The 27,389-nt window shown below is 40.9% G+C and overlaps 1 protein-coding gene across 2 annotated transcripts in view; it reads left to right on the top strand.

Moving 5' to 3' along the window:
• The window catches only part of RAPGEF4 (Rap guanine nucleotide exchange factor (GEF) 4), a 79,173-nt gene extending 63,375 nt beyond the window's left edge, over positions 1-15,798 (top strand). For both annotated transcript variants that reach the window (XM_009332705.1, XM_009332697.1), the window contains exons 22-27: positions 2,068-2,158; positions 4,416-4,466; positions 5,105-5,192; positions 5,529-5,593; positions 14,086-14,140; positions 15,671-15,798. In XM_009332705.1, coding sequence (XP_009330980.1) covers positions 2,068-2,158; positions 4,416-4,466; positions 5,105-5,192; positions 5,529-5,593; positions 14,086-14,140; positions 15,671-15,798 — 478 coding nt within the window. The remainder of the gene's footprint in view (positions 1-2,067; positions 2,159-4,415; positions 4,467-5,104; positions 5,193-5,528; positions 5,594-14,085; positions 14,141-15,670) is intronic.
• The last annotated feature ends 11,591 nt before the right edge of the window (positions 15,799-27,389 follow it).

Below are 27,389 nucleotides of genomic sequence, written 5' to 3'. Positions count from 1 at the left end.
ACCCTAGCCTGTGGGTTCCTCAGTGTCATGGGTTTAATCCTATGCTATTTACAACAGCTTGACAACCTTCTGTTTACTTCCATGTTTCTGGTATCACTACAAAGCTAAAAATAAATAGCTAAAAGCGGTCTGCTCTGCTGAGTCCTCTTTGTCTCCTAAAAGCAGAGAAATCGAAGCGCAAGATTTTCCTCCGTGCAAACTGAGCGGGCAGGTTTAATTGCAGACGCTGGAAAGGCCCTGGGAAGTTTTGCCAGGCTGCTGCCCTCGGTGCAGCGCTGCCATGGTAACAGGTGCTACAGCATGCGGTAAAACAAACACAAAGTGCACCGAAGTTAGAGGGGAGAAAAAGCCAAGGAATTGGATAAAAAGAAACGGGCCCAGGCCTTGAAGCAATATCTTTGAGGAAGTTTTGCTTGTGAAGATCCTTGAGACCTAATGAGAACTTTACCCTACCTAGAAGTACTAGACTCATTAGAAAAGTGTTCGGGGAGAACAGCTCAGTGCTGCACTATTAATCTTAGACATGACTGGTGGTAACGAGATGCCTTGCGCGTACCGATTTTCAAAGATAACTGCTACTGAGAACCCTGTTTCAATTCTGTGACGGGGGGCTCAGATGCCATCGCAGACGGCACATCACTTTGTGTCTGCCACCCCACGCACCCTGTGATGGGTGCTCCCTGTCTGTGTGGGCAAGCGCAAGGCCAAGTGCTGGCTCCAAGTGCTGGGCACATGTGCTTTCAGTTCCAGGAGCCGTTGTTGCCTTTGCATCTGCTGGGAAAGGATGTAGAGGTTACCAGGTTCATCTCTTTTCTCCAGCCATTGTAGGATTAAACTTTCAAACAGAGGGGAGACGCGAACTATATTTCCTACAGTGCGTTCTTCCCATATTAATTGTATTAGAAAGGCCTTCTAGGATGTACTCGCACATACTCTTACGGATATCCACAACGCCAGTTTGTATATATATAAATATACCCAAAGGCTATTTAGAAGCCTTCTTGCGTATCGCTATACTCAGACACTTTCATTCAGTTTTTGAAAATCATTCTTTCCATACACATGCATATGTTACAAGCCCAAGAAGCCTGTAAAAAATTTTTGAAGGGTGTGTGTTTACAGGGAAAATGCCAAGATTAATATGCTCTTGTAAGTACCGAGAGATTTTAACCACATGTGTGTTTGTGTTGGAGACAAGTGTGTGTGCATAGGTGTATGTTCACAATTCATACTAACAGGAAGATTTTTCCAATACAGTCTGTTTTGGGAGGCAGAGGGACTTCTGCTCGGAGCACACTGTGGTGCTTTGGAGGATCCACTTTCTGACATTTTACAGGCAGCATATATGCAGTGGAGCCATGCAGCACTGTTTCCCCTTCCTTACAGTGGTCCTCTATCTAGAACTGAGCTATTTAGTGTAGAGCCTGTAGAATTTACAGAATATTTGGTGTAGAATGTCATGCATCTAGATGGATTTTAACAAGGACTTTGTCAAATTACATTGCTTAACAGGGCATTTGGCAAAACTTTTCCTTTTTAAAATGAAAGATAGATTCAAATTACATATTGCAGATATATTTGCAGCTGCCTACTATGTTTGAGCACTACTGCTGTGTGGTACTAATTATTTTTACCGTGCCACAATTTATTCTCAGTGTCACAGGCTGTGGACAGATATCCCTTTCTGGATTTAGTTGTGCCTGGGGAAGAGGTTATCGCTGACAGCCTATCCTGGCTGCTTTTCATCCTTATCTCCCCTCAGATCCACTAACAAGGCACTCCCTGACCTGCTCTAGTCAGAATAAGTTGGGGTAGCTTTAGCATTTCAGCTTATCTTCACTAATCTTGCTCACTGTCCCTAAGCTGATGTGGGAGAATTTGTATGAGCAGCTCTGCCAGAATATCTGAGGGGGCAGCAGTCTCCAATGCACAGGCCATCAGATGGGAGAGATCGTTTTTTCACGCGCTCAGTGTTGAACGCGTTGGGTTCAGCTCTCTTAAGGTTGTCATGTGTACTTTTGCCCTGACTGATACATACAACTTAAAACCTGGCCCTTTGTGTTTCAGCTGTAAAGAATACAAAAATCTGAATTCCTTTTTTGCTATTATTATGGGACTGAGTAATGTTGCTGTGAGCCGTCTCTCGTTAACATGGGAGGTAAGTCTTAGCTAAAATCCAATTTCAAGAAGTTTGACTGGGATTTGTGCTTTTAGTTAGCAAAAACATGACTTGGGCCTTTATTATTGATAAAATTAGATCTACTAATTCAGCTCCTGAGCATAAGCTTTTAGCTAAAGCTGACACTTTTTATTAGTAAGGCAGTATACCCATACATGTGTTGAATACTCACAAGCAGTTAACAAGAGTGACAACAGCAGCTTCTATTGATGAGCTAAACTGCCCAACAGGATGAGCGAGTTAGCCAGTTAACCTCTTACATCAGCCCATCCTCCATTTGACTTTACTGATCATTTAGTGAGATCACTCCATAGATACTTCTCTACAGTCCATCCTCTGTTTATACATATTATTTTCTGATCTCCATATGGACTCTGTTGCCCTATTAAAATGTGGGTTTGTCCTAACCAGTTCTGTTTTTCTCTCTGACATGCATTCCCCTGCTTACTATCAGTTTGGTCTTCATTGTCAGAGCTTCCACCTTTTTCTGTGGCTTTGCTCTTTGCTATGTGAGTATATAAAAAGGGAGCAATGTCCAGCAGGGTGAGGTAGTAAGCACATGTAACCACTAAGAACATACTGGTTGTCAAAAGCAGTGCAGTTTTGAATGTGCATGTATTTTGTTCATTAGAAATTCAAAATAGTTAGCATGACTGAGGTCATTGATGCAACCGAGACCAAAATTTGAACACCTTTAAAAAAATGCTCTGAAATAGGAGATCAGACTAACACATCTGAGAAGACACCAGTCCAGTTTTCAAAAGTGTGTGTTGCAAGTGGCATATACAATCTGTGCTAAAGGCAAAGATTTGCAGATCAGTTTCTCAAAATAATGACCCTTCATTTGTGGCTCCTGAGAGGAATAGTTGGGAGAGCTGAGACAGTACAGGAGTAATATGAAAAGAGGGAATTGAATGTATATACTACATACAGCAGTCTGAAATGGGCACAGGGTCTGAGCTGGAGGGGCACAGATCATTTGTAGATGTGCGGTATGAACCTGAGTTCAGGGAAATATTATCACTTTGGTTCTGTAGGGCAGTCAGTTTATCAAGACAATCTCTGTAGCTTGATTTTTAGCCAGATACATATACAGAATATACTTAAAAACAAACATATCAAGACCTGATTTTTGCTATATTATCATGCATTTACATTAGTTGCATGCACAAATTAGATATTTGCAGGTGCAAATGTCCAATTATACCACTTATTTCACAAATACCTAATCTGCATGCATATGCAAACTAGGCACACAGTTGTTGACACACATCATTAAAAATTAGGCCCTTGCTGTGGCACAGTGTAAATATCTTGCTAGGGTACATACTCCAAATGTAGAAAGTATTGCAAAAAATCATTTCTGCACTATAAAGTCTCTATTAATTTTTAATGTTACCCGCTGCCAGTAGTAGTCTGATTTAATCAGCAAATATAGAGGAATTTCTTATTAAAACTAGAAAGCTGACATATTCTGAGCGTGCATAAAACTTTACTGTGATCTCTGAAACTAATTTAAAACATAGCTTATAGTCTTTAGAGTAAAATTATTTAATATGTATAACATAACATGAGGGGGAAAGAAAATATTTAGTAAAGCCCATCTCATCCCAATCACTGCATGATCAACTGACCATGATTTATTTGTGTAGGTATTGTGGACTGAAAAACTATTCATTAATTTATACCCCAGAAAGTCGTAGAGGCCCTTGGCTGCTGGGCATGTCAAGAATTTGAGCAATAGTTGGTGATACATAAGCATGAACAAAAAAACCTCCTGGAAATGCCCAGGCATGGATTTGAATGTTGCGAGGGCAGTTCATCATAGGTATGAATAATTAAGCTGAGCTACCCCTACGCAAGCTGTGTGTAAGTTATATTTTCAGATAGGCTATAATCAGGAATGTCCTGAAACCATTGACCTGAACTTTCACTAACATTCTGAATTCAGTGATTGCGATGTGAGCCAAACAAAAATCTGAATCTAAACATCCCAAAGGAGTAAATTCAAGCTGGGGTTTAAATCAGGATCCAGGTTTCATGGCTGGTCCCGTCTCTATTTATAATCTGGTTGCTAGGAAACATGTTGTATTTTAGATTAGCACATTGTTAGAAATATCTGGCAAAAAGAGCACTTTCCTGACTTAGGGCGTTGTAGAAGGAACTAGCATTTACAGTAAAATTACCACACAAATTGGATTTAATTAAGGTTTGCTATTTTTGTTTTTATTAACAGAAACTTCCAAGCAAGTTCAAGAAGATCTATGCAGAGTTTGAAAGCTTAATGGTGAATAGCAATAGATCCCTTATTCTATGCACAATCTGAGCTAATTCAGTTTCTGAGTAACTGATTTCAGTTCCTTGATTCAGAACATTTTATATGTCCTTGTTTGACTTTAAGAAGTTTATGATCCCATTTTAGAGCTGCTAAAACAAGTATGTATGACTAATAAATTATACTCTTAGGAACCTACTCTGAGAGAACTTATGTACCACTCAAAGTTAATCTGGGAACTCAGAAAAGCTTTATCACATGTTTTCCGATACTACATATGGGAAATTATATTTTCCAACCTGGATTTTTCCAGGCAATACATTTTCGTGTTACAACATATGCAAAACTGGATCTGCAGCTGCAAGGAGGGAGGAAAAATGTGTGATTCCTTTTATGAACAATTTTTTGGTAATCACATCTTACCTTGCTATTTGGCATGAAAAATGTTTGTGTTTAGCGGCTGCATTCTCATCATCTAAGCTGTATGGGAGAATGATAAAAGGTGTCTTAGTTTGCAGATGCACTTTTAAAGCCACAGGAGAAAATAATGATTTTAATAAATGCCATGACATCTAAATGAATGCATACAGTGCCTCAATACATATAATAATACATATTAGTAATTACTTGATTTCTCTTTTTTTCTTAAGGATCCATCAAGAAACCATAGGGCCTACAGACTGACTGTAGCTAAATTGGACCCTCCAATAATTCCTTTCATGCCACTACTTATAAAAGGTAAGCTTGGATCTTATCAGAATTATTAACTTGAAAGCTATTTGTCAAATATTTGAAGAATAAGAGTAGCAGCAAGAAAAAGCAAAAATCAATCTCAGTGTGAGGTACGATCTTTTTCCATTATAAAAAGCATGACACAGAGACAAGAAAAACTGCTTTAGTGCATCTGAATATCATACCTCAATTTTACTAGTCTCAGAAATGCTGCAAATTAAAAACTAAATGTTTTACTTTTATAGCTGCTTTGATTTTTGTAAGGGATAGATAAAATGTTCTGCTGTTTTACACGGCCATGATTCAGTAATGGGCTTTTATGTGGCTTTTATTTCTATACAGACATGACGTTTACTCATGAGGGAAACAAGACATTCACTGACAATCTAGTAAACTTTGAAAAAATGGTATGTATGACATATTTGAAATTAAAATTTAAAAAGACCTCCCTATTCATCACTTCAAGAGTGAACTTCTCAACAATGACTTCCAGGGCTAGAGAAAGTGAAGGCAGGACCAAGAGCTGGCAAAAATAGTCTGCGTTGTGCACAGTGCTTGGGACCTCTGGGTTTCTGGAAAACCTCACAGAGGTGAAGAAACTGCCCACTGAGCCATGCACAGCCAAAGTGTTTCCTAGGAGAGGCAGCAGGAGTGACAGGAAGCAGAGCTGCTAGAGACAATTTTTAACAGCCAGCTTGGGACCAAGCTGTGATTTTAACTGCTGTTCCTTCAAACAGGACTGAACTGCCTCAGGCTGGGATAGTTCTGCATTGTTCCTCAGAAAATGAAAGGAGCTTTAATACAGAACGCGCACAACATCTTATTTTCTTCCTTCCTTTAATAAATGAAAGGAGACTTCGGTGACTTGATTGCTTTCATATTGGAAAGGGGGATCAATGATAGAAGGCTAGATTATGCTCAAATTTGATTTATTTTAAATCCTGCACCTAAGCTCTCATCATTTCAAACACTGTATTCAAAAACTGCAGGCAGGCAACTTCCCATGGCAGAAATCTCAACTGAAACTCAAGTTTCGTAGCAGCGAGAAGCCATTTTCTTGGTTGCTAAGGCCATGTTCTTAATTAAGGTGGTTAATGACACCTGCATCTGAGAACCAGGGTTAGCCAAGCCCAGCTATGAGCAGCTACGCTGCAAAACCAAACCTGACTTACTGTTCCGGCAGTAAAGCTCCATTAAGCAGCCATGCTAGAGCATATCTGCTCTGGCATCTACATCTGCTTGTTCTTAGTACTATAGTAACCAGAACCACTCCATGGTTATTTCCACTGCACTGCGGAGGAGCTTGTCTTACCTTCTGAGCACTGATACCGTGGAGGGGAAAAAAGGAGGACTTTCAGCTCTTCAGAAAACTTCACAGAAAAGTGATCATCACTCTGAGTGAATTCTTCTTTTAGATTTTAGTCTGTAGCTCCAGGACAGCCTCTGTCCTAGGGTGAAAATACCTCTCTACTAAGCTGAGACTTTTTTGTGGGTAAATGGTAGTGCTAATGCCTGAGTAAGGGCCTGACCTCACTTTGCAGTAATGACATTCTGTAATTGCATATGCAGACTGTGTTGCCATCTCCTTCCTTGAGCCTTCTATCTGCACAAAAGGACTTTTTCCTGGGCTGCCTGTTCTAATTAGATAGATAAATGTATATATTTTAGTGTAGATAGATAGTAAATATTTTGGGGAACACAAAGGGATCTCGGACTTGGCTGGAGCACCTCCAAACCAGGAGGGATGGCAGCTGCGTTGCAGTAGCCATGGCTATGTGGCTGGCTCCATGTTCTCCCCCTCACTTGGCCTACTTACACATCCTGAGCCAGAAGAGCTGGTACATCCACAGGTCTCAAAGCTGTATGCCTCAGGCTCTTCTTTATGCCTGACTATGTGTAAAAGCCATTACAGGAGGCAGGAGCTCTCCCGTGTGCACTTGCCCATAGACAGAAGTTCAACCCAAGCTTGTCATTTAGAAATGGTTCTGCACCACTCTATACCACAGGTTGGCACTCCCAAGGCCAAGAGTGAATTTTATAGTAGCTTAAACTGATCTATATCTAAGCTGCTGCAGGTCTGCCCTTTTCACCCTAGTCTGCACATTGCCTTATCTTCAGAAGTATGTTATCTCCAGAACATGGATTTACTAGTAGCAGCCAAAAGTTTTCAGTAAAATTTTGTACTGCGTGAATGTAGTATCACCCAGTTTGACCAGTAACCTGAGCTTTGAGCATTTCCGTTAGGAGGGGAAAGTGAAGATCAATTAATGTATTTTTGATGCTATATATTTTTCAAAGAATCAATACAATGTCTCATGTTCCTCCACACAACGGAAAGGGAAACGTTCTCCTTTCTCAGAATTCTAAACCTTTCTTCAGTTAGTGCTCTACCTAAAAGCTCACTCTGCTTTTTCTCCAGGCCTTACTACAAGTTTCTCTTTTGTGTTTTTAATGTTCTTCACTAGCTATTCTGCATGTTTCTATGGTGTTTTTACTGCTTCTCTCAACCCATAGCTCTTCAAAGCAACATGTATTCAGATTCCACCCACATAATTCATTCAAATCCTAATGTGGACCTGGCAGTTTTTCGCTTTTTGCATGTGTCATCAGGTCAAGCAAAGAAGAAAAGCCTACTGTTAAACCTCAGTCGCTACCGCCTACTTGCGTTCAGCTTACAACTGTCATATCCACACATAATCGCCAGATATTAACTAGTGAAGACAAGACCACTCAGCCAGATAACTCTCAGATAAATTCAGCTCTCTTTTACATAAGTATAAACTCAAGGTAAATCTGTGATGTTATTCTGCCATTTTCAGGAGAAAAGCAGAAACCAGATTTCCTCATGTCCTGCCATTTGTTGTTTCTGCCTGTTTGTTCTGCTGCATGATGTTCTGTTGCAAGCAGATGGAGATACCTCTGAATATTGCTGGGGGCCACTCTTACTGATCTGTCAAAAACATCTTCGTTCTTTGGAAGATGATTTCCCTTGATCCATCCTAACTTTGATGCTTGCTGAAGTTTATGAATAAAAATATCTTGGTAGTTGCCATTTGCCACCGGAGGAGGTGGGTCCTTCCAACTCTTGTGTAAGCACAGTGATGAAACAGAGAACAGCCTCTGGCATCGTGTCTTCATTCTCACCACAGAGCTCTGATCCCGACAGCTGATGTGCTGCTGACAGCTTTATTCCTGTAACTGGCAGCCAAAAGTAGAAGTTTGATCTAGGGGCATCTCTTCAGCTGAAACAGCTTCATTTAAATCTTTTATGTTTTCTGATGTTTTTGTTATTATTTATATTAAATGATGCATCTTAAAACATGCAGGAGCTGTCAGACAGTGTCTGAGCCAGGAGTTCCCTGAGTGCCAGAGAGGCCTGGTTTCCTAAACGTTTGTGTTTCATGGCTGCCTGAGCTCTGCTCAGAGCTTTCCTCGTGGCTAGGGTATGTGTGGTTTCTTCATGGCTGGGGAATTCTGTGTGAATAGGCTTTTGTCATAACATAGGAACTTGCACTACAGCCTTTTCCCTGAAGGAGACAGGAGAAGAGGGCACTTACACGATCTCTCTCTTGTCCACAGCCATCTATTTTCACAGAAAATTGGTAGGAGCTTTCTTATGTTTGAAAACTCTGGGTTCTTTTTTCAAATTTGACAAAATTATCTAGAGAAGAAGGGAAAAACAGACAGATGGTGTTAAACTACATTAGCCTAGGTTTTTTTAGCAAGTCAAGCTAAAAAGGAAAGGGATTGAGTCAATTTTTTCCTGCTACACTTTCCTATAAATCGGTCTTTTCAAAGGTATAGTGACAGAACTGTGGTATTGGCAGTAGTGGGGGGACATCCCTCTGCAGAGCATCGCTGAGCTTTACCTGCTGCTGCCTTTGTAACTGCCTGCTCCTTCTTCCCCTTCCGCATCTCCTGATCCCCGTGGATGCCTCTTATTTGGAGGAGGCTGTGAGGAGTGGGAGGGCAGGGACAGCTAGCCAGGGAAGAGAATACCATGTGTGGTAGAGCCACAGCTATGTGTGAAGAGGGAAGTTTGTAAGCGGACCCATTTGGGTCGTACAAGATGTGGGCAAACAATATTGAATGTGTCAGAAATAGGTATACTCTTTGCATTTGCACTGTACTTGTGCTCTTTACTATGCCATTTAATTGCATGAAGCAAGGGGTGGGGGGTGGAGGGAACAAGCATTTGGCCTTAAAATCCAGCCTGGAACATGTTAGTTATGCTTTCATCAGTAAGTAGACAGAATAACTAAATTACTGGTATTAGTCTTTAGTAAAAGGCTTTGTCTTTTACAAAACAAGACATGGTTTTAGAGAAGTATTGAAGGTCTTTTACTTATCTCACTGTAAGAAGCTGATGGAGACAAGGTACAAGCTGTTTCCACCATGGTGTTGCTCAGATGTACCTTCTAGTTTGGCATATACTCCATGACCTTGTGTGGTAAAAAGTACCCGCATCTTTTCTCCACTAGTGAGTTGACAGTAGATGTTAGTTCTAAGTGTTGCTTTAGAAGACCCGTCTATGTAAAAACTGAAGACATACTTGTCACAGAGGAACAAGGAATGAATAGGCTTGTAATGTTTTTAAAATGCTGTAGTTGTAGTTTGGTGGGTTGAGGACATTTTGAGAGCTGCAAGTAGGTGAGAGATAAAAAGATGGCAGTAGACGGCAAACACGATTAGTTTGTGATCTAGAATACACATTTGTCTTTTAGGTCCATTAATGACCCTCTTTTCAGGTGAAGGAGAGCCCCCAAAGCTGTCAGTAGTATTAGTTCCTATAAACTCTGTATGATTTAGCAGATACAGGACAACCTACAACCTGCAGCACAGTACGTGGCAATAGATAACATTCAAGTGACACTGCTTTTATAGCTATATATTTAGAAAAACATTTAAAAGCCCTTTCCTAGAATTATGTCTTGCCAGGGAAAGAAGAGAGAGGAAAGTGAGGAAAGTACTGAGCATGACCGTCCTTAAGGACAGGCAATATGTCATACTCCTGACCACTTACTGATTTCCGCTTTTTTCAAACCTCGGCTGTATAATCGTGCACTCTGACTGCCAGTACAGAATTTTGTATTCCTAGACAGAGGGAAGATGCAATTATTTGGGAACTTTATCAGTGCCATTTCTCAAATCATCAGACAGCCCGAACAAAGATCACTTTCTGTGGCACCATCTCCATGTCGCACTACCCAGCATGTCTCAGAAATGGCACCTGTAGAGGGAGCAGAAGTCACGAAAGAGCTCTGAAAGTGCTGACCTGCCATGGCAGCATAAGACAGTGCCATGATGCTGGCCACTGATGCTTCTTTTTGTCAAGCCTCTTCACCCTTCAGGTGTGAAATGAGGATTAGAGAATCTGCGCATATTGGTTTTCAGGTTTTGTGGAGATGAACAAAAGGGAATTCACACTCTGATCCTTATGCAAAAAAAGGGCAAACATTCTTTCATTTTTGGAACATAAAGATTATGCAAAAAGTGTGTGACTAAAGCCCTTAGTAGTTTTCTATGGCATATATGAATATTTATAACATTTAGAAACCTGGGTTTGGAATGGATTAGAAGATAATGTGCTGGCCTGCTGCCACTATTCCAGACTGCCTAAAACTTGAAAGGGTATTGTTGTATATATATAGCATGCTGGTAGTAGCAGTTGCTTGTTATATTATGCAGTTGGTTCTATTTCAGAAAGATCCAAATTTAGGTTTGTATGGCTTTTCGATAATGATCTTTCTTAGCACAGTGAGTAAACAGAGGTTAATTTTTGCAGGCATTAACAAGAGGTAATCCTCTATTTGAAGAAAAATTGTAAGGAGCTGGCAATTAAACTTCCATCTGAACATTTTCTCTGTACATGCTTCTAGTTTTCTTGAATCAAAAGGAGACAATCCAACTTATCTACAAGATTCAGGAAGGGAAATTCACTTTCGCTTCATATGCTGTTTTTCCTATTCAATTTGCACCTTCCAAAGAGGAGCTCTTTTGAGTTTATATTAGACAGTATGACAGCACCTGGAAAAAAGCAATGTAAAAGGAGCTCTTCAAGGATACATAATGCTCCAGAATCTCCCCACTGGGTTGCGGTGCTGTCTTCTGGCCGCAGTTTCTCCATTTATTTTGCCTTAACACCCACTTCCTCATTCTTTTGTGTTTCATCATTGCCAGGATACTTCTGAATGCACAGATTGAATGAGATTATCCTCAGGAATAGGCAAAGTAACTCCTAGAAATGAAGCCTTTCAGACAACTGAAGGAAGCCAGGCAGTTCAGCCTTTAACCAGAAGTCAGACAAATTTATTGCCACTTCAGTTTTCCTTGCCTGGAATAGCCCATATAATGAGAAATTCAGAAATAGCGAAAACTTTTTAAAAACCTTCGCTACACACATAATTTGTCTTTCAGTACAATACAGCATTACAGTACTTATTCTGAATGCTAGGCTTTTTTTCAGAACAAAGTCGCCACCTAAAGAAAAAAAAAGAGTAAAATTATTTCACTGAACACACTTTTTTGATAAATCTAAGTTTTCACCTAAGAGGCTTAATACTAAACTAATCAAACACTGTGCCTACAGTCTACCTCCAAAGATCATTATGAAATGAGGCTTCAAAACCTAAACATTTACAGGTATGAAAAATTATCGTGTATTAACAATCCATCTAGAAAGCACATCAAGCAACACTAGCTATCTTCATGAAAATTAAGTGTCCTTAGCAAAGCTTTCCCCTGAAGTTAAATGCTCTTGAAACTTCATCAGGTTGGCTGGTGCACTTCAGCATTATGGTCTCTCCTTGAAATAGTTATTTTAGGGGAGTACTTTTTGAAATGGTATAAATCAAAATAGCAGCATCACGTAACAGAGCCAAATATGAATCCATAGAGTTATGAAATATTAATGTTTACATGTTCATGTCAGTTTGATTTTCATTTGATTGGGTTAGACTTGAAGAACCAACGCTGTAATATGCAGTGTGTTCTGTCTCAATCCAGTATTATAATGGATGCTTATCTTTGAGTATTTAAGAGGTTCCACTGAAGTCAATGGGGCTTATTCATGTGCTTAATGCTAGGCACATATGAGAATGTTTGCAAGGTAAGTGCCTTAGAAAATCTGCCTAGTAGTAATGGCTTGAAGAGGTATGAAAATTAACATAGGATAAAAATGGTTCTTACTTGAAATCTACTTATTTTCCACATGTAAGTACATACGACTTTAGGAACAATATAAGCAGACCCATATCCAAATTCCCTAAATCTTTTGGGAAGTTGTGTTGTAGAATTAAAATATTTTAGGTCGGTTTCAGAATAGCTACACTTCATTTGATTATAAATGTGTAATCCACAAAAATGTAGTACATGATATATCAACAGTGTTTCTAATGCTGACCACCAGTCACACCCATTTTTGTATGCTTGACAGTGCATTAAAATGTCTAAGATTATTCAGTATGTGTGTAAGGAATGTTTTACATTGGTGCTTCCCACTTCTGGAATGACAGATTTCACAAAGGTATTTTATTTATAACATCATTTTCATGTAAGATTACAATTGTGTATTAATTTTGAGGAGCGCATGCCCTAGGTTTTCCTGTTTACTAGTAAGAAATATATCATTCCATTGTGTGAGGGCTTATAACTAGCTTGTTAATCTCACACAAAATTTCCAGAAGGTATGAAGCAGTCTGGTGAGAGTGTGCTGTGTTAAAACATGTAGCTGTGTTGTAATTGTTGGACCATGTTAAAGTGCGGGAACAAACGTTAGACGACGATTAGGAATAGCATTTCCCTCCTCTGTTTTTTCTTAATCTAAGCAAAAGAAACTGAAACAACTGTTGTCCTTATAACTGTGATTGAATCAAACTATCTAGCTAAGGAAGTCAGTTTTACTGCTGAAGTTTCAGTTTGTTTGATGTTTTGCAGAACAACTCATTTTGCCCCTGCACTGGTGGGTGTATTACCTGTGTGGTGCTAACCACACAAGCCAGTTAAAATTTTGCAGTCCAGAACTAAATCTGAAATATTTTGCTTTATGACTTACCTTCATTTCTGTTCTTAAAAACAATTGTAAAATAGCATCTGATTTATCAGAGCAAAATGTATTGATTAGTACTTTCTTACCTAAGTGAGTGAAATGGTGGCTTATTTACTGAAGAGCAAGCACAGCCAGGAAGGACTGAAGTGACTTCTGCTTTTTTTGTGAATTGCTAGTAGAAGTGTTCACCAGAAGTGAATCCACTTTTCGTGTTGGGTTAGATACACTTGTGCAAGCTAACACTGTCTAACAGGTCTGTTTAATGAAACTTGCCTACAGGGCCACATTCTAACGGTGGTCTTCTCACCTGTGAATCGAGCATACTTCCAGGGGGAATCGGTGAACATACACCCTCACATGCTCATTTTACACTGCCATTTTCCAGGAGGGCTGCATTTTAAACTCAAATTCATATGAAAGGTGAAAGCTCTTTAATTGCCGAGTATGTTCTAGAAATGGCCTTGCTGTTAGGAACTGATGGTCTTAAAATTAACATGTGTACATACTCCAAGGTGTTCTACATGATAATCCTTTTACTTTTTAATGTGGGAAGATGTTATCAATGCACATTGAAAGGGCTGATTTTCATTCTTAGTTAAGGCCTTTTACAGCATCCAAGCAAGGGAAAGGGTTCTCTGAGCGCATGTAAATTACATTCATGCTCATTTAAAGCCTGTGTAAATGCAAATCACACCCTACATATGAGGGTATCAGCATTAAAATTATATTTTCATTCATATGACTGCTTTTATTGGCATATGTCTTCACACTCAGGCACAGTTAGGTGCTTCGTTTAAATGATGATGAAATACAGTGCTTGTTCTCTGATTGCATCCCATCTTTTCTTTCCAGCGCATGATTGCCAACACTGTCAGGACGGTGAAATTCTGCCGAAGCCAATCTTTCAGTAAGTGTATTACAACATCTGCACAGTCAGCATTATCATCAGTAGCTACAGTAATTACAAGTAATTCTCTGTGTACCAGAATTTAAAAGCCTGGTTTCCAGTGATTCTTCCGTGTTTGGATCCTCCAGTGTTTCACAGGGTGAAATATCCTTCAGGAAGCTCTAATAAGCCCCTTCTCCTCCAACTCTTTTCCAAGCATGTGAAGGAGCTAAATATCTGTGAGGTCTCTCCACATCTGTCAAATTAGAATCGGTTGTAATTAGCCACTGGGTTCAGAAGTGGTTGAAATAAGGCTAGCAGACAGCAGCACACAGATACATGCAAGATACTTGCTTGGATAAACCCTGTTTTTATAGGAAACCAGCCTGGAAACATGACGTTTATAAATTACATAACTGCCTAAGGTGATGAACCTGTTTGTCAGTGTAATTACCAGAACTTACTTGAGGCCATGTAAGATGACAGAGCTGTATGGTCAAACAGGCTTGTTCTGCGGGTCTCATCCCATCTAGGTGCACTGTCAGTCCCAGTCACACTGGCATTTCCTCAGCGCTTCACCCATTTTGCCTCACAGCAGCCTTCCTCTTTCTCAAAGAACAGAATAAATGATATAACACAATACGTTTTTATAAAAATAGTTTCTTTCCATCTGGGTCAAAGCTTAACTTGGGAAGATGAAGTTAAGGGAGGGTTTTTTTTCCCCTCCCACCATCAAGGTTTTTCTGGCCATGTAATTTTAATGTATTAAGCACTAGCGAGACCTCCACATATTTAGAAATGGAAGTGGATTTTCACTATACACGATATAACAAAATGTCAGTATATAGAACCGTATCTAAGTCCCATGCTTTTTGTGTGTGTGTATATGTGTATTTATAAATAGCAGATGCTTCAGTATCTTTCTTTCAGAGAAGTTTAAGTTACCTAACACATATTTCATTAAATTGTAAGCTCTTCACTGTGAGGCTGAAGATACTCAGATTTTAACTCAGTGGTTTTTCATAATTGTTGTTGGAGTAGGTATAACGCGGTTATGTTAAGTAACGCAAACAGGTAGTAAATTTTGAGGCTTGAATGGGGCAGCCACTAAGCACTACGGTGTTAGAAATACTTAATACTGAGCTAGAAATGGGAATATTTCATGAAAGGAGGCTTAAATCAATTCTGTAGTTTTGAATCTGTGTGAAAGCTGCTGGTTCAAAAGCAGATGGGCAGCTTTAAATCATACTAGTTAGCTGTATAATTTATAGCTATTGACTGGTAAGGTGATGTGTAAAACTGTAACCAAGGGCCATCAATTTGAGTAAATGTAGCCAAGGATATCCGAGAGAAAAAGTTGATTTGTGGGGGTAGTAACCAGAAAGACTATCAGATATGGAGGAAAGGTTTCAAAGACAGCAATTTCTAAATATTTTTTTTTAACTCACCAGGATCTGGCATTTCCTGTGACAGCTTGTAAAGAGTTACGCATTCTGTTCAGGCATTTGTTCATTTAACTGTATCAATCCTACATCATTTCTCTTTCACCAGATCCCGACGCAGCCCTAACTAATAAGAACCATCAGGATGTTCGGAGCTATGTGCGGCAATTAAATGTGATTGACAACCAGAGAACTTTATCACACATGTCTCACCGACTAGAACTGCGTCGAGCATAAACATTTGAAGCAATGATGAGAGATGATCTTTTATCCTGTCAAGGTCACTTGTAAAGAACTTCACTTTCTCTGCCACTGCACTGCCACTACAAAAATAAGCAAAAACACATTCTAAGGTCTTAGGCAACGCACAATGTCCCAGCCTGCCAGAGAACTTTGGCTGAGGAAGAATTTATGCACTGTAGCTGTACGGCTGGCCATGTTGTGAACTGTTAATTCATCTTAAAGCGTAGTAAATGATTTCTCATATGGATAAAAAAAGGCAAAAGATAAAATAGAAGAGTTTGTGAAAAATGCACAAAAAGCTTCTGAAAATTCTAAGGGAGGTAGTGGTTTTCTCCCTAATTAAAAATCTGTATTTTATGAGTTATTCTCCAGGTCAGGACCAAAACTGATCATCAGTTTAGCTTGCCCAGCTACTGTTGACCTCAGTAGAAGACGTACGTAAGCATCTGATGAAAGAATGTAGGTTCAAGAGAGGTCCGAGGTATAGTTCCATTCAGAGAAGACTTACAAATATTTCCATTTGAAATACAACAGATACTAAGAAAAAGTTCTAATCTTAATCGTACTGCCTACTACTGCAAGCAGTGTGGCCATTTCGGAAAACTGACAGGACTGAAAATATTTTGAATGATAAATAGATTAATCTGTGTTTACATTTTACTTCTTTTTTTAAACTACCAATCAGGTTTTTACAGAATTCCATTACGATAGTAAGGTTGTCGAAATCAATAGCATAAAGGCAGCAAAGGACTGGTTCAAAAAGAGCACAATATGCACAAACGGATTTCAAGAGAATAATTTCCTGGACATTAAAACCTTAAACTGCAGCTATAATTAATTGTGGCTGGTTAACACGTTTTCTGGTCTTAAGCATTTACAAATATCTTAATTTTCAGCCAATTGTTTTGCACTTTCAATAGACTGTAAATAAATGTTAATTCATTATGTTCTAGAATATTTATTTATGTAATAGCTATTGTGCCAAAATAATTCAGTTTTATTTATTTTGTTTAGCATGTTATGGGAGTGCAGCTTCTGTCTTTATACTTTGTGTGCAATTTATGTGCAGCAATTGTGTGATGTATGTTTTCTGTAAATAACACGCAGTACCTTATTAAATGTAATTGCCGGAAAGGTTTAGTCGCTGGCCTTATTTGCACTTTCAGCTTCATTCCTGCATAAATACAGATGCTATTAATTGGCTGATACAGCAAACTTCGCTTGTCTTCTGCTGGGCCTCGAAACCGCAGTTAGCCTACATCCACTGTGATACAGATGACCAATGTAAAGCCAGTCAGATCCATCCCTGCCACAGGGGATGACAGTCTTGCAGTGATGTGACGCTATGGTTTTATTAGCTGGTTTGTTTAGAGTTTCTAAGGAGGCCCCCCCTACCCTCCTGTGTAACGACAGAAAACATTTAAATGGGAAAGGTTTATATGAAGAAGGGATGTATTCTTCATTTTAGCTATCTGACTAATTTGTCCTGCTCGGTCACTAATGTGAGCACTACAAGTCACCTTATCCTGGCCAGGGTTTTACCGCAGGTTGGCTAACTCAAGTTGAGACCCCGGCTAATGTGGCACTCGAGAGGCCTCTGGCTTCGGTCACCCCAGGAGGTCTGTCAGGTCCTGCAGCCACAAGGGAAGAGGTGATGCAGCACGTAGCCTTCCCCTCCAAGATCATTTGTGCTGGCCTGAATACTCCACGGGATGGCTGTGCTACTGCTGGGCAAGCACTGATGGTGGCCAAGTATGTGCCAAGGGAATGATGATGTTCAAATGGCAAAAGGCTTTCCTATTGCATTCACACCGGCCCTGCAAAGCTGGGTGTCATAACACTGATTAAGCCTGAAATTACAAGTTGCAACTATTATCTCATAATTAAGCTTCAGAGATGACCTCACTGATACAGTCTACATTTTGTCTCAGACGCAGCGTATACTTTTCTTGGCGTTGACCAGGACTGTGTGGCATCAGCATACACATAAAGATTTTTTTTTTTTAATCTATAAAAATAATTACATCCTTTTAGTCAAAACGTAATTCTGCAAAAGCTGAGAGTCACCAGGGAAGTGCTCACACATAGAACGACTATCTGCTCAGTACCTGCATTCTGCAAAGGAAAGAATTACACAGTTAAGAAATATTCTGCAGCATGATGAAATAATTTATTTTAACTTTGCTGTCTGACTAGAAGTTCAAGATGATTCAGAGGAAAACCAGCTAATAACACAGAGACAAATGTGTGTCTTATTATTCCAAGTGAGAAATATTTCTTATTTCCATTTGTACTGCTCTATGAAGATACTTCATATGGCTTTTTCAGGTACAGCATCTTCCCGGAAGCGAAATATGCAGTAGAATAAACTATAGGGACACAATTCAAAAGATGTTTTTATCTTTACAATCAATTTATAACATTTGTGAGTTCATTATTTTATTTGTTCCAGATTTGCTCCTATTGTTTGGACTTGCATTTATTTCAATGTTAACTGGTTCATAAAGCTGCCAAGTTTCAGCTTGGCTCTGCACATAGAATGATTCTTCATGCGTTTAGTATGTTTTTATCCCTTTGGTTTATTCTTTTATTCCTTAGAACCTCTAACTGTTTTACTTATTTGTTGCCAAACAGTCTCTATCGTGTAGATATATCCCAGTGATACAACTAGAGGTTTTACGGCACCTCCGCGTCAACAAATGAATACAGTTTACCTACTCACAGAAACTGGTCTCTGGCATTTTTTAATTTTCCAATAAAGGGTGCTGTGTAAATAACAAGTGTTGCTATCTCTGTATCTAACTCATTCAAGTGGCTCAGATAGTTGCTATGGTGCTGATCACAGTCTGCATACCTAGAGATTAAATGAATAAAACCACCTTCTGGCTCTGGGATCCATACCGGGCTTCTCTCGTGCCCTGTGTTGACTTTACAACAGGAAGGCAGCTGTTGACATACCGCTCGTGCTGTATGAAGGCTAAGCGACCGTTGCAACAGTGGGAAGAATGAATAGGAACTCGGGAAACACTGAAATGTCAAAATGCCCATACTGTCTTCACCCTGTGCTTGCAGCTGCGAGTCACAACTTGATCCTGCTTCAAGGGAGAGACACCCCTTTACCTGCTGACTCTTGGGGCCGGTCTGCGAGCCCCGGCTCAGATGCTGTGCCAACACAGCCAAGCAAAAGAGGGTCGGGCAATCCCCAAACCTGCACCGCTGATAGTCTGTACTGCTTTAGTTGTAGCACACTGCTTGGCCTGATTTTAGCCCATGCCAGCTAGCACCGCATGACAGTGTCCAGCCATTATTTGGGGGGGAGCATGCACTAGGGACCACTGCCAGTGGGAAATATGGACAAGCCTGTCCAGCCCACCTCCGTCCCCGCCCCGCAGTCCTCCAGCGCATCCCAGGAGGCTTCACACCTCCACCGCGCTCGCTTGCATGAACAGCATAAATACTGCAGCACAACCCCCTCCTCATGTCAACATTTCAGTCTGAAAAAATATAAACCTGTTCAAAATAACGATTATGTCTGCGGGTCACAGGTCATACAATGGCGATACGGCCAGTCCATGCTACTTGGCCTCAGGCCCCAGAGCCCCTGACCCTGTTTTATTTACTGGCAGAGTCATAGCTATTGTTTTTAGATGCGAGGTGACCGGGAGGCAGTGTCCACGACAAACACCTGCTGCCGGGGACCTGTGAGGCCGCAGACCCCACGGAGCCGGGATGGCGACGCCTTGGACATTTTAGAAAAAGTTCTGCATGACAGGGTTCCACTACGGACACAGCTTTGTGCTCAAGCAGCAGTACAGAGCACAAACGCCTCTATTTAGGGCTACAGAGCCTAAAGAGTCACAGGGTACAGCTCCCCCGTCCCCTGGCACATTTTGCTATTGTTGCTTTGTTAGGATTTGCTGTTTTTCTCAGTGGCCAGGCCCGGCGCTGGCCATCGCTAGACAGAGCCAGGGAACAAAGGTTCAGTCCAAGGGGCCTGAATCCAACATACCAGGAGGCTACTACTGTTTGGTAAAGGCAGGATCCAAAATATTTTCCCCGGACATCTTGTTCAAACCCGATCAGCCACAAAGACATGATAGTGCCAGATAAAAGAGTTCACGTGTATTTGCAGGACTCTGCAGACGGAGGGTTTGGGTTTTTTCCTTCTATGGAAAATGCTGTGAAGGCACACAGCCTCTGCAGACCAGGTACAAAGAGAGAGACAGAGACAAAAAAAATCCCTCTTTTCAAAGAGATGCTGGCAAAACAACCTTTAAAGTACAGGAAGTTTAAATACAATTTAGAAATCTTACAAAATAAGTTAGAGAGAAATCAAAAGGTTTAACCTGCAGGGGTACCAAAAGAGATAATGAATTTTGCTTTAAAAAAAAAAAAGAAATATTTTAACAAAATGTAACAGCAGAAAATTATAAGTCTAAATTGTTAACATCGCTTCTTAGTAAGGTCAACTGCATAATATACAGTACCTTAACCTCTTCCAGCAGTTTTTAAACACCACGCAGCTTAAATAGACTACTTCTGAATTCAGCAGTATTTCTTCTGGGAGCTCTGAATGCAAATCAAGAGGTAATAGTGGAAGAAAATTAAAAGATGTGCTATTCTCATTTCATTTTTTGTACTGATAATAAGGAAAGCAGCATAGAGAGTGAGATGGCAAAGTGAACCTCTAACTTGAATAGCTTTTCTTCCACTGTTAATCTGAAATGCATTACACCCTGCCTTTTCAAATAATCATAATGTTCTTTACTGTAGCCTGCATTAAAGTTTAGCAGGCACAAGCAGCAGCTGTGACCAGAGGTCAAGGAAGTAGCAATCAAAGAAAATAATGACCAGATTAAAAAGTTATCATTAAAATTACTAAACCAGAAACTTTTACAGCAGCTTATCTTTACCTCGAGCACAAACAGCCAGCGGAGCCCTGCCTCCAGAGCTGTAGCTGTGCCCAGGGAACCCCTGCCACCCTCGGATGTCTCCCCGCGGCAGTGCCGTGGGGCTGGCTGACCCTCGGCCAGGGTGACGGCACAGCTGGCCTCAGCGGCCGGAGGGGACCCTCACCCCTCCACCTCTCTTGGGAACAGGCACTGCCGCCCCAAACCAGCTCCTGCAGGACAGGGAGCTCCCCAACACGGTTGGCGGCTAAAACCTGATCTCCAGCTTCTCCCCGTGGTGAAAGGCCGTGGTCAGTGTGCCATAGGAGCACCAGGGTACATCCTCCATGCATTTACCTGCATGGCATCCAAGAACATGTAAGACTGGCTCTTACTTCATCTGCCCCGTGCACTGCTTTAGCAATAAAATACAGCTCTCATACAGCACCTAACTAAGGAAATAACTTGTAAATTCACAAGGGAAAGTAATCCAACCACGGCCTTGGTGTTTTATGACTCAGGTGATGGGGGGACTACTGTAAACAGGAAGATTCTTACAGTTAAAAGGGCAAAAAAGAGAGCAGGTACAGCTACAAAATCTACCATTTACATCTAACTGCTGAAGGATAGTTCACAAAGGGTTCATTTTTAATAGGTTTGGCACTCATAGGTAATTTCTGAATTCAAAATAAACTCAGAAAACTACATGAAAATGCATAAAGAATGCATAATTACTGATGCAAATTGGATTATTTTTCTTGGAAACTCCATGTAATAAAAATGTGACACGCAGGGGTACTGGTAAGAGACTGACCTTTATTTCCTGGCCCTAATCAATTTGGGCCAGAGTGACAAAAAGCAAAGCCTTTGTCACATGGCAGGGGTCAGCCAGTCGCGTTTAATTTTTTTTCCTCTTTTTGCTTTCAAATGCAAATAAAGCACATTACCAATGAAAATAATGATTGTAAATGAATACCTCAATTATAGGAAATTTACATAAAGATACGTAGAATAGAGGTGACAGTAGATACTCCAACATCCTAACAGACAATAATCCATTTCTTAATCAACTTCTGTCAATAATCATAAGCTTTCTGCTCTCCATGGTTTCCTCATTATAACACCACCTCTTGTGTTTTTAAATAGTTCTTTCTTCAGATGCTGTCCGAGCCAGCAAGTGAATCCGCTAGCTGTATTTGCCGACTCTTTGTGGTTTTTCACAGGTGTACATTATTTCTGTGCAGGAGTACCGTCGACAGCATTGTGGATGTTCTCAGATAACAGAGAGCCAGTGTTGCCTTGGGTTTTCTTTAGATGTCCTCATTCTCAGTAGGACTGACCCTTGAGGGCTGCGGTACTGGCAGGTTGCTGCCTAGTGTCTGTTTGAAATCTAACATTTCCTTCCATTTGTAGTTCCTGCCCTAATGTTTCTCCTGTTCCAGTTGTCTGGCATGTAACTCCTTTGTGATGCTCCTGATCAGTTAGTGCTGTTGCCAAAAGCTAGTTAGAGGTTTGCACAGATTCTTTTTTTTTCCCCTTCCTGTCACAACTAGCTGTTGTTAATAGTGTGCAAGTGTTTGGGGGGTTGATCACCTTTTTTTGGAAACACAGGCAAAGGGACTGAGATGATATAGCTAAACAGATTTATCTAGAATAAGGGCTTTTCTGAGGCAGTCTAATATTATGGACATTTTCTAGTCTTATTTCATCTCTAAATCCAAAGAGAAAAAGATGTGATCTTCAATAGACAGATTTATTTCTGATTAAGGTAGCAAAATATGTAAGCTACTAATACTGCAGTACATCATTAAAAGGAGCTATTATTTTCTTTTTAGTTCAAACCGACTCCCTGTCAACGGTGGCCAAAGTTTTCATGATTCCAGTGGCTGCCTTTACTTTCCAAGAAAGGTAAATGTACTAAATTGTTAGATACTAATTAGTTTTAATAAAGAAAATAGCACACGATTCTTTAAACCAGCTGTTGAACGTTCTGTGTTGTCATCGTCCTTTGGTGGTCCTCAGAGGTGGAACTGTGCCTGCCTCTCCCCAGACTCCCTATGACCGAGCAACCCATTGGAAAAAAACCATGAAGGGAATGAAGGGACTGTTGCTTCAGTGGAGCTTGCAGTAGTGCGGATTAGAAAACACAAACGGGCACACCAACAATAAATTCAGTACAGCTTTAAAAAAAGAAAACAGTGTTAAGCCATATTACATTTTAGAGAAAAAATGTACCAAAATTAGAACAACAAATTAAGTCTATTGGACCACAAAATTTAATATAAGGAGTATGAGCTATATATATATAATTAAAAGTATGTAATGAAATGGTAACTGAGCAGAGTACTATTGAGAGGATTACAGCTGAGTATAATGATCGGCTAAGAACTGTGGTGCCAGTAAAAGATAAGAAAACCATTCTTGTAAAACAATCAGGAAATTTATTTCTTGTTAATATTTTGCCATCTCATTGCTATCTCATTGTTAATTACATTGACATTTTTGTAGAAGTTATATGTGCTTTTATACTGCACACATGCCAGATCAAAAGACAAATAGTGTACAAGCTGTAGCCTGCCAGTTCTGAAAATCATTATGCAGGTATTTGATCCACATGTAAAATACCCATCGCACACAAGCCTTCTCTGCCACACGAATGCCTGTACTTTATCATTCTAGTCTGTATTTAATAATTCTGTGCGTAATAATTTTACAATTAATTCATAATTAATATTTATAATAATATATAGGTGTAATTTTATGTTAAATATACAATTAGGCACTTTCACAAATTCGTTATTTTTCTCTCTAATACAAAAAACAGATGAGAAAACAACAGCAGAAAAAAATACCAGTTGTGTGGGTCTGAGAGACGTACAATGGTTAGTACGGGCTCTCTCTTTCTTCATTCTCCATGAAAGTCAAGAATTAGCCATTAATGACAGCTCACCAAAGACTGGGCTGCTGAGGCAAACAGGAATCAGCCCCGGCTGTGTGGGCACGGGGGCTGCATGTAGCATCAGGTCGGTGTTTGTGGGTGCACACTCACCGTGTCATTTGCAGCAGGAAAGGCAGGATTGCCTCTGAGCCAAATCCAAAGGCAATTCTTTAGATTTTCCGCTTGCTAGAGCTTGCTGACTCCATCTCTCAGAAAGACTAAATGCAGCTGATTTTGGCTAGCAGTACCATGCAAGTTCTCTTTTAGTCATGAAACAAACCCTGCTAGTTATGTTTTGGGGTGTAACCGCAGAGGTGTGTGGTTGCAGCATATCTAGAAATACCTGCATGAACTTCAGTCTGGACAGTGCAAGCAAAAATAATGATGCAGAGAGGGTTTTCAGGCGAGCCACTCGTGAACCTCTTCCAGGTCACAAACCTGATGGTACAAATGGCATAAAATTAATGCTACCATATTGTTACTGCTACTATTGCTCAAACTAGCTAGATTAACACTAGCGTACGCTAGTGCTACATCTTCTACAGCAATGTGTGTCCAATCTTTCATCCTAGTATATCCCAGGCATGACCCCCACCATGTTTTCTGGCCAATGTTTTAAGCTAGAAATGGAGGCAAGCCATATCAGCCAGAGAAACAGAAGTGCTTCAAAGAAACCTCAGTACTAAGCCTGAGCTGAACTCTGAGTCAGTCTTGAAGGAGAATTGAAAAATACGGAGCAGGTGTCCGCCTCCAAATTATCTGTGTCTAGAGTTTCATGTACAGTTTAAGCCGGCATAAACCTTCGCTACTGCTAAAAAAGCACTTCCACGCTCCGTCCCCTCTCAGCTGCTCCTATCAGCCCTTGCTCCTCTCCTGCCTTTGCTCTGGCACGAGTCTTTGTGCAATTGTCCGATGACCTGCATTCAGACCTGGGTGAAAACTGATTGCTTTTCCCTGCAGTAGCTTCGCCTCCACAGCCCAGTTCACCGTGCAGCGGTGCAAAAACCACACTGGCAAAAGGCGAGGTGAGCAGCGCAGCGACAGGAACAGGGCTTGCTGGGCAGGGGAGGGGCGTGACTGCTGCTTTTGGCAGGCAGGATGATTTAAACAGCCTGGACATACGCATGAAACTGTATTTTCCATGTTGAAAGGTGGTGAGACATCATTGCACACCCAGTGTGGCAATGAGATGTAAAGAGACAATTCATATGAATCCTTTCAACTCGAAAATTGAGTTAAAAGTTGCCAGAGCTGCCTTTATCTCTTGCCAATTGTTGTGGCTTTACAATAACTTTTGTTAGCTTTTAAATATTTTCTTTTTCTGCCTGTTCCATCTAAATGAAAGAAGCCTGAAATTAGGATCGAGTTCTCCAGAGCTAACTCAGAGTTTCTCAGTTTGAATTTGCTGCCTCAAAAAGCGGGGGAAAACCATACTGCCATGTGTTGGCTGATTGTTTTATATGGTATTATGACCACCCAAGAAACACCGATTACTCCAGTTTCTGATCTTTTCTAGCTAAATTTTAGTTCTCATGATAATGGAAAAAACTTGAGAATACCTGAAGACTCACTTGCCAGAGGGCAGAAATAATACAAACCCAGAAGTGCACACTTAAAACCTTGTTGTAATAATTCCAGCTTCATGTTAGCGTACCACTGGGGTCGGACAGTCCTCACGCAGGCTCCTTTACTTTCGCTTTCTTGTCCTCTAATAGAGCAAGTGCAATTCTGTGTTTTAAACAGTGGCATGTTAACACAGTGCCTGATGCAGACTCTGCACTCCTGCTCTTGGAGTAGGAAATATTAACCACCCCCTTGTTTCTCATGCACTGCTGGAATAGTTTATTTCTTTCTGCAACCAGGGCCTAAAGTCAGACATGATGAATCCCAGCTCTGTAGATACACAGCCCTGGACAAAATGCCTGGACAAAGCGCTCTAGGCAACAGACCTCTGAATGCAAGTGCTCTGCTCTCTGAAGCAAATGCCAATGAACAGAGTGATTTAACATTTAAATAGATTTTAAAATCGTTTGACTAATTGGCAATTGCCTCAGACAGGAAGGATAAACATGTTAGTCACAGTATTTAAGAGACTAAGTATGTAGCACCTCTCCTCCTCCAGAGCCTGAGTTTCATGTGATTCGCATTTGGTATCTGTGCTTTCTCTAAAATGTGGCACCTTTGATTGACTTTGTCTGGAGACTTCTCCAGGCTCACCAGCAGATCAGTTCATAATAAAGCACAAGCACCCTCAGATCAGACAAGAAGTGTCTCAAAGTGCCTTATCCAGGGGAAGCCAGAGCCTGCCGACCTCCTCCACTGCTTGTCCTGGCAATGCTGAATCTGCCAGGTGGGCGGAAGGGGGTCACCAGCGCCTGCTTTTTGACTTTCTTAGCATCTTCATGTACTTATTGCACCGACTGCTTAAGATCTTGCTGAACTTTACTCCAGTTAGTTATTATGGCACAGTGAAATAATATGTTTTATTTTATGCCCAGAAATTTATACTTCTGCTCCACTGTTTTAACATTTTTTTTTTAGCGTCCCCCATGACAATGCCAAAATAACACACCTTGGGAAAAATGCTTCTGATGTTCATGAAACGGTTGTATTTCATTCATCAGTGTAGTGTTCTTCCATGATTCACCTCGATGCCATACATCTTCGTGATGTACAATTAATGTATATGATTCAGTGTGATGCCACACACCTCTTTGTGATTCATTGTGCTACACAGCTGATTTTTATATGGCACATACATACAACAATAGTCAAATACGAGAGATAACGAGGAGCCGAGATTCTCCAGTGAATGCAAAACCACAGCATACAGACACCGGTAGATGAGCTGGGCAGTGCGGTGTAAAGCGGTGATGGGCATTGCATCTTGCACGATACTGATATAAAAAATGTGCTTTCACAGCCATGTGATGTGTTTGCCTCAGCAGAAAAATTGTTTGCCCCCAAGTCTTTTGAGTCACTTCCTTTAAGCGTGACAGCTTATTTTCAATTTGTAAAAATTTTTCCGCAACAGCAGGGTACCTCAATACCATTAAAATGTTTGGATAAGGAAGGGTCCGTCTGGCTTTAGAGGGTGGAGGTGGGCTGTCTCTCCGTTTTCTTCCTGACCTGGGGTAATCATCCTGAGAGCAGCTGGGGAATATGGATGGGGCACTAGGGGGTTGCACTTGCCAGTCAAGTCCTCCTCTTCTTCCACATTCCTCAGAGGAGGACTGGCTATAGCAGCACAACCTTCTCCCTTCCTCCTCCTGGGGACCTCCAGACCCTCTCACCAACCCGCACCCACAGTAGCTTGGCAATTCCAGGCGACACCCAGCACTTAAAAGATGCTGCTGCTTGTGGTAACACCATCCCAGCCCCGGTGGGGCACAAAAACAACGAAGCAGATCTTTCAAAAAATTACCGTCACCTGGTCATTTTGGTAATAATTTTAGATAAATTTAGCTATATTGCCTGTCACTGAAGCAGCAACCCAAGGAAGCCAGCTGTGCTTCCAAAGCTGCGGCCATGGCAGCGCAGCACCGTGCCTCCACGCAGCACCTCCCTCCACCTGCAATGGCAGGGCCGCGCTTGCGAACTGAAAACACCGGAGCTGACAGGCCCCGCTCGGTCCAGACAGCTCTTCCTAAATTTGGCACGGTTAACTGACAAGCAGACACCCTGCCTCAGTCGAAGGCCATCCTCTCTGGTCAGCCCGAGCCGCCCACGGAGCCAACGCTCCATCCAGCTCACCTCAC

The sequence above is a fragment of the Pygoscelis adeliae genome, unplaced genomic scaffold (genome assembly GCF_000699105.1).
Source record: "Pygoscelis adeliae isolate BGI_AS28 unplaced genomic scaffold, ASM69910v1 Scaffold160, whole genome shotgun sequence".
NCBI lineage: Eukaryota > Metazoa > Chordata > Aves > Sphenisciformes > Spheniscidae > Pygoscelis > Pygoscelis adeliae.
Note: the sequence above shows the minus strand (reverse complement) of the source record. Positions and strands in the feature narration are given on the sequence as shown.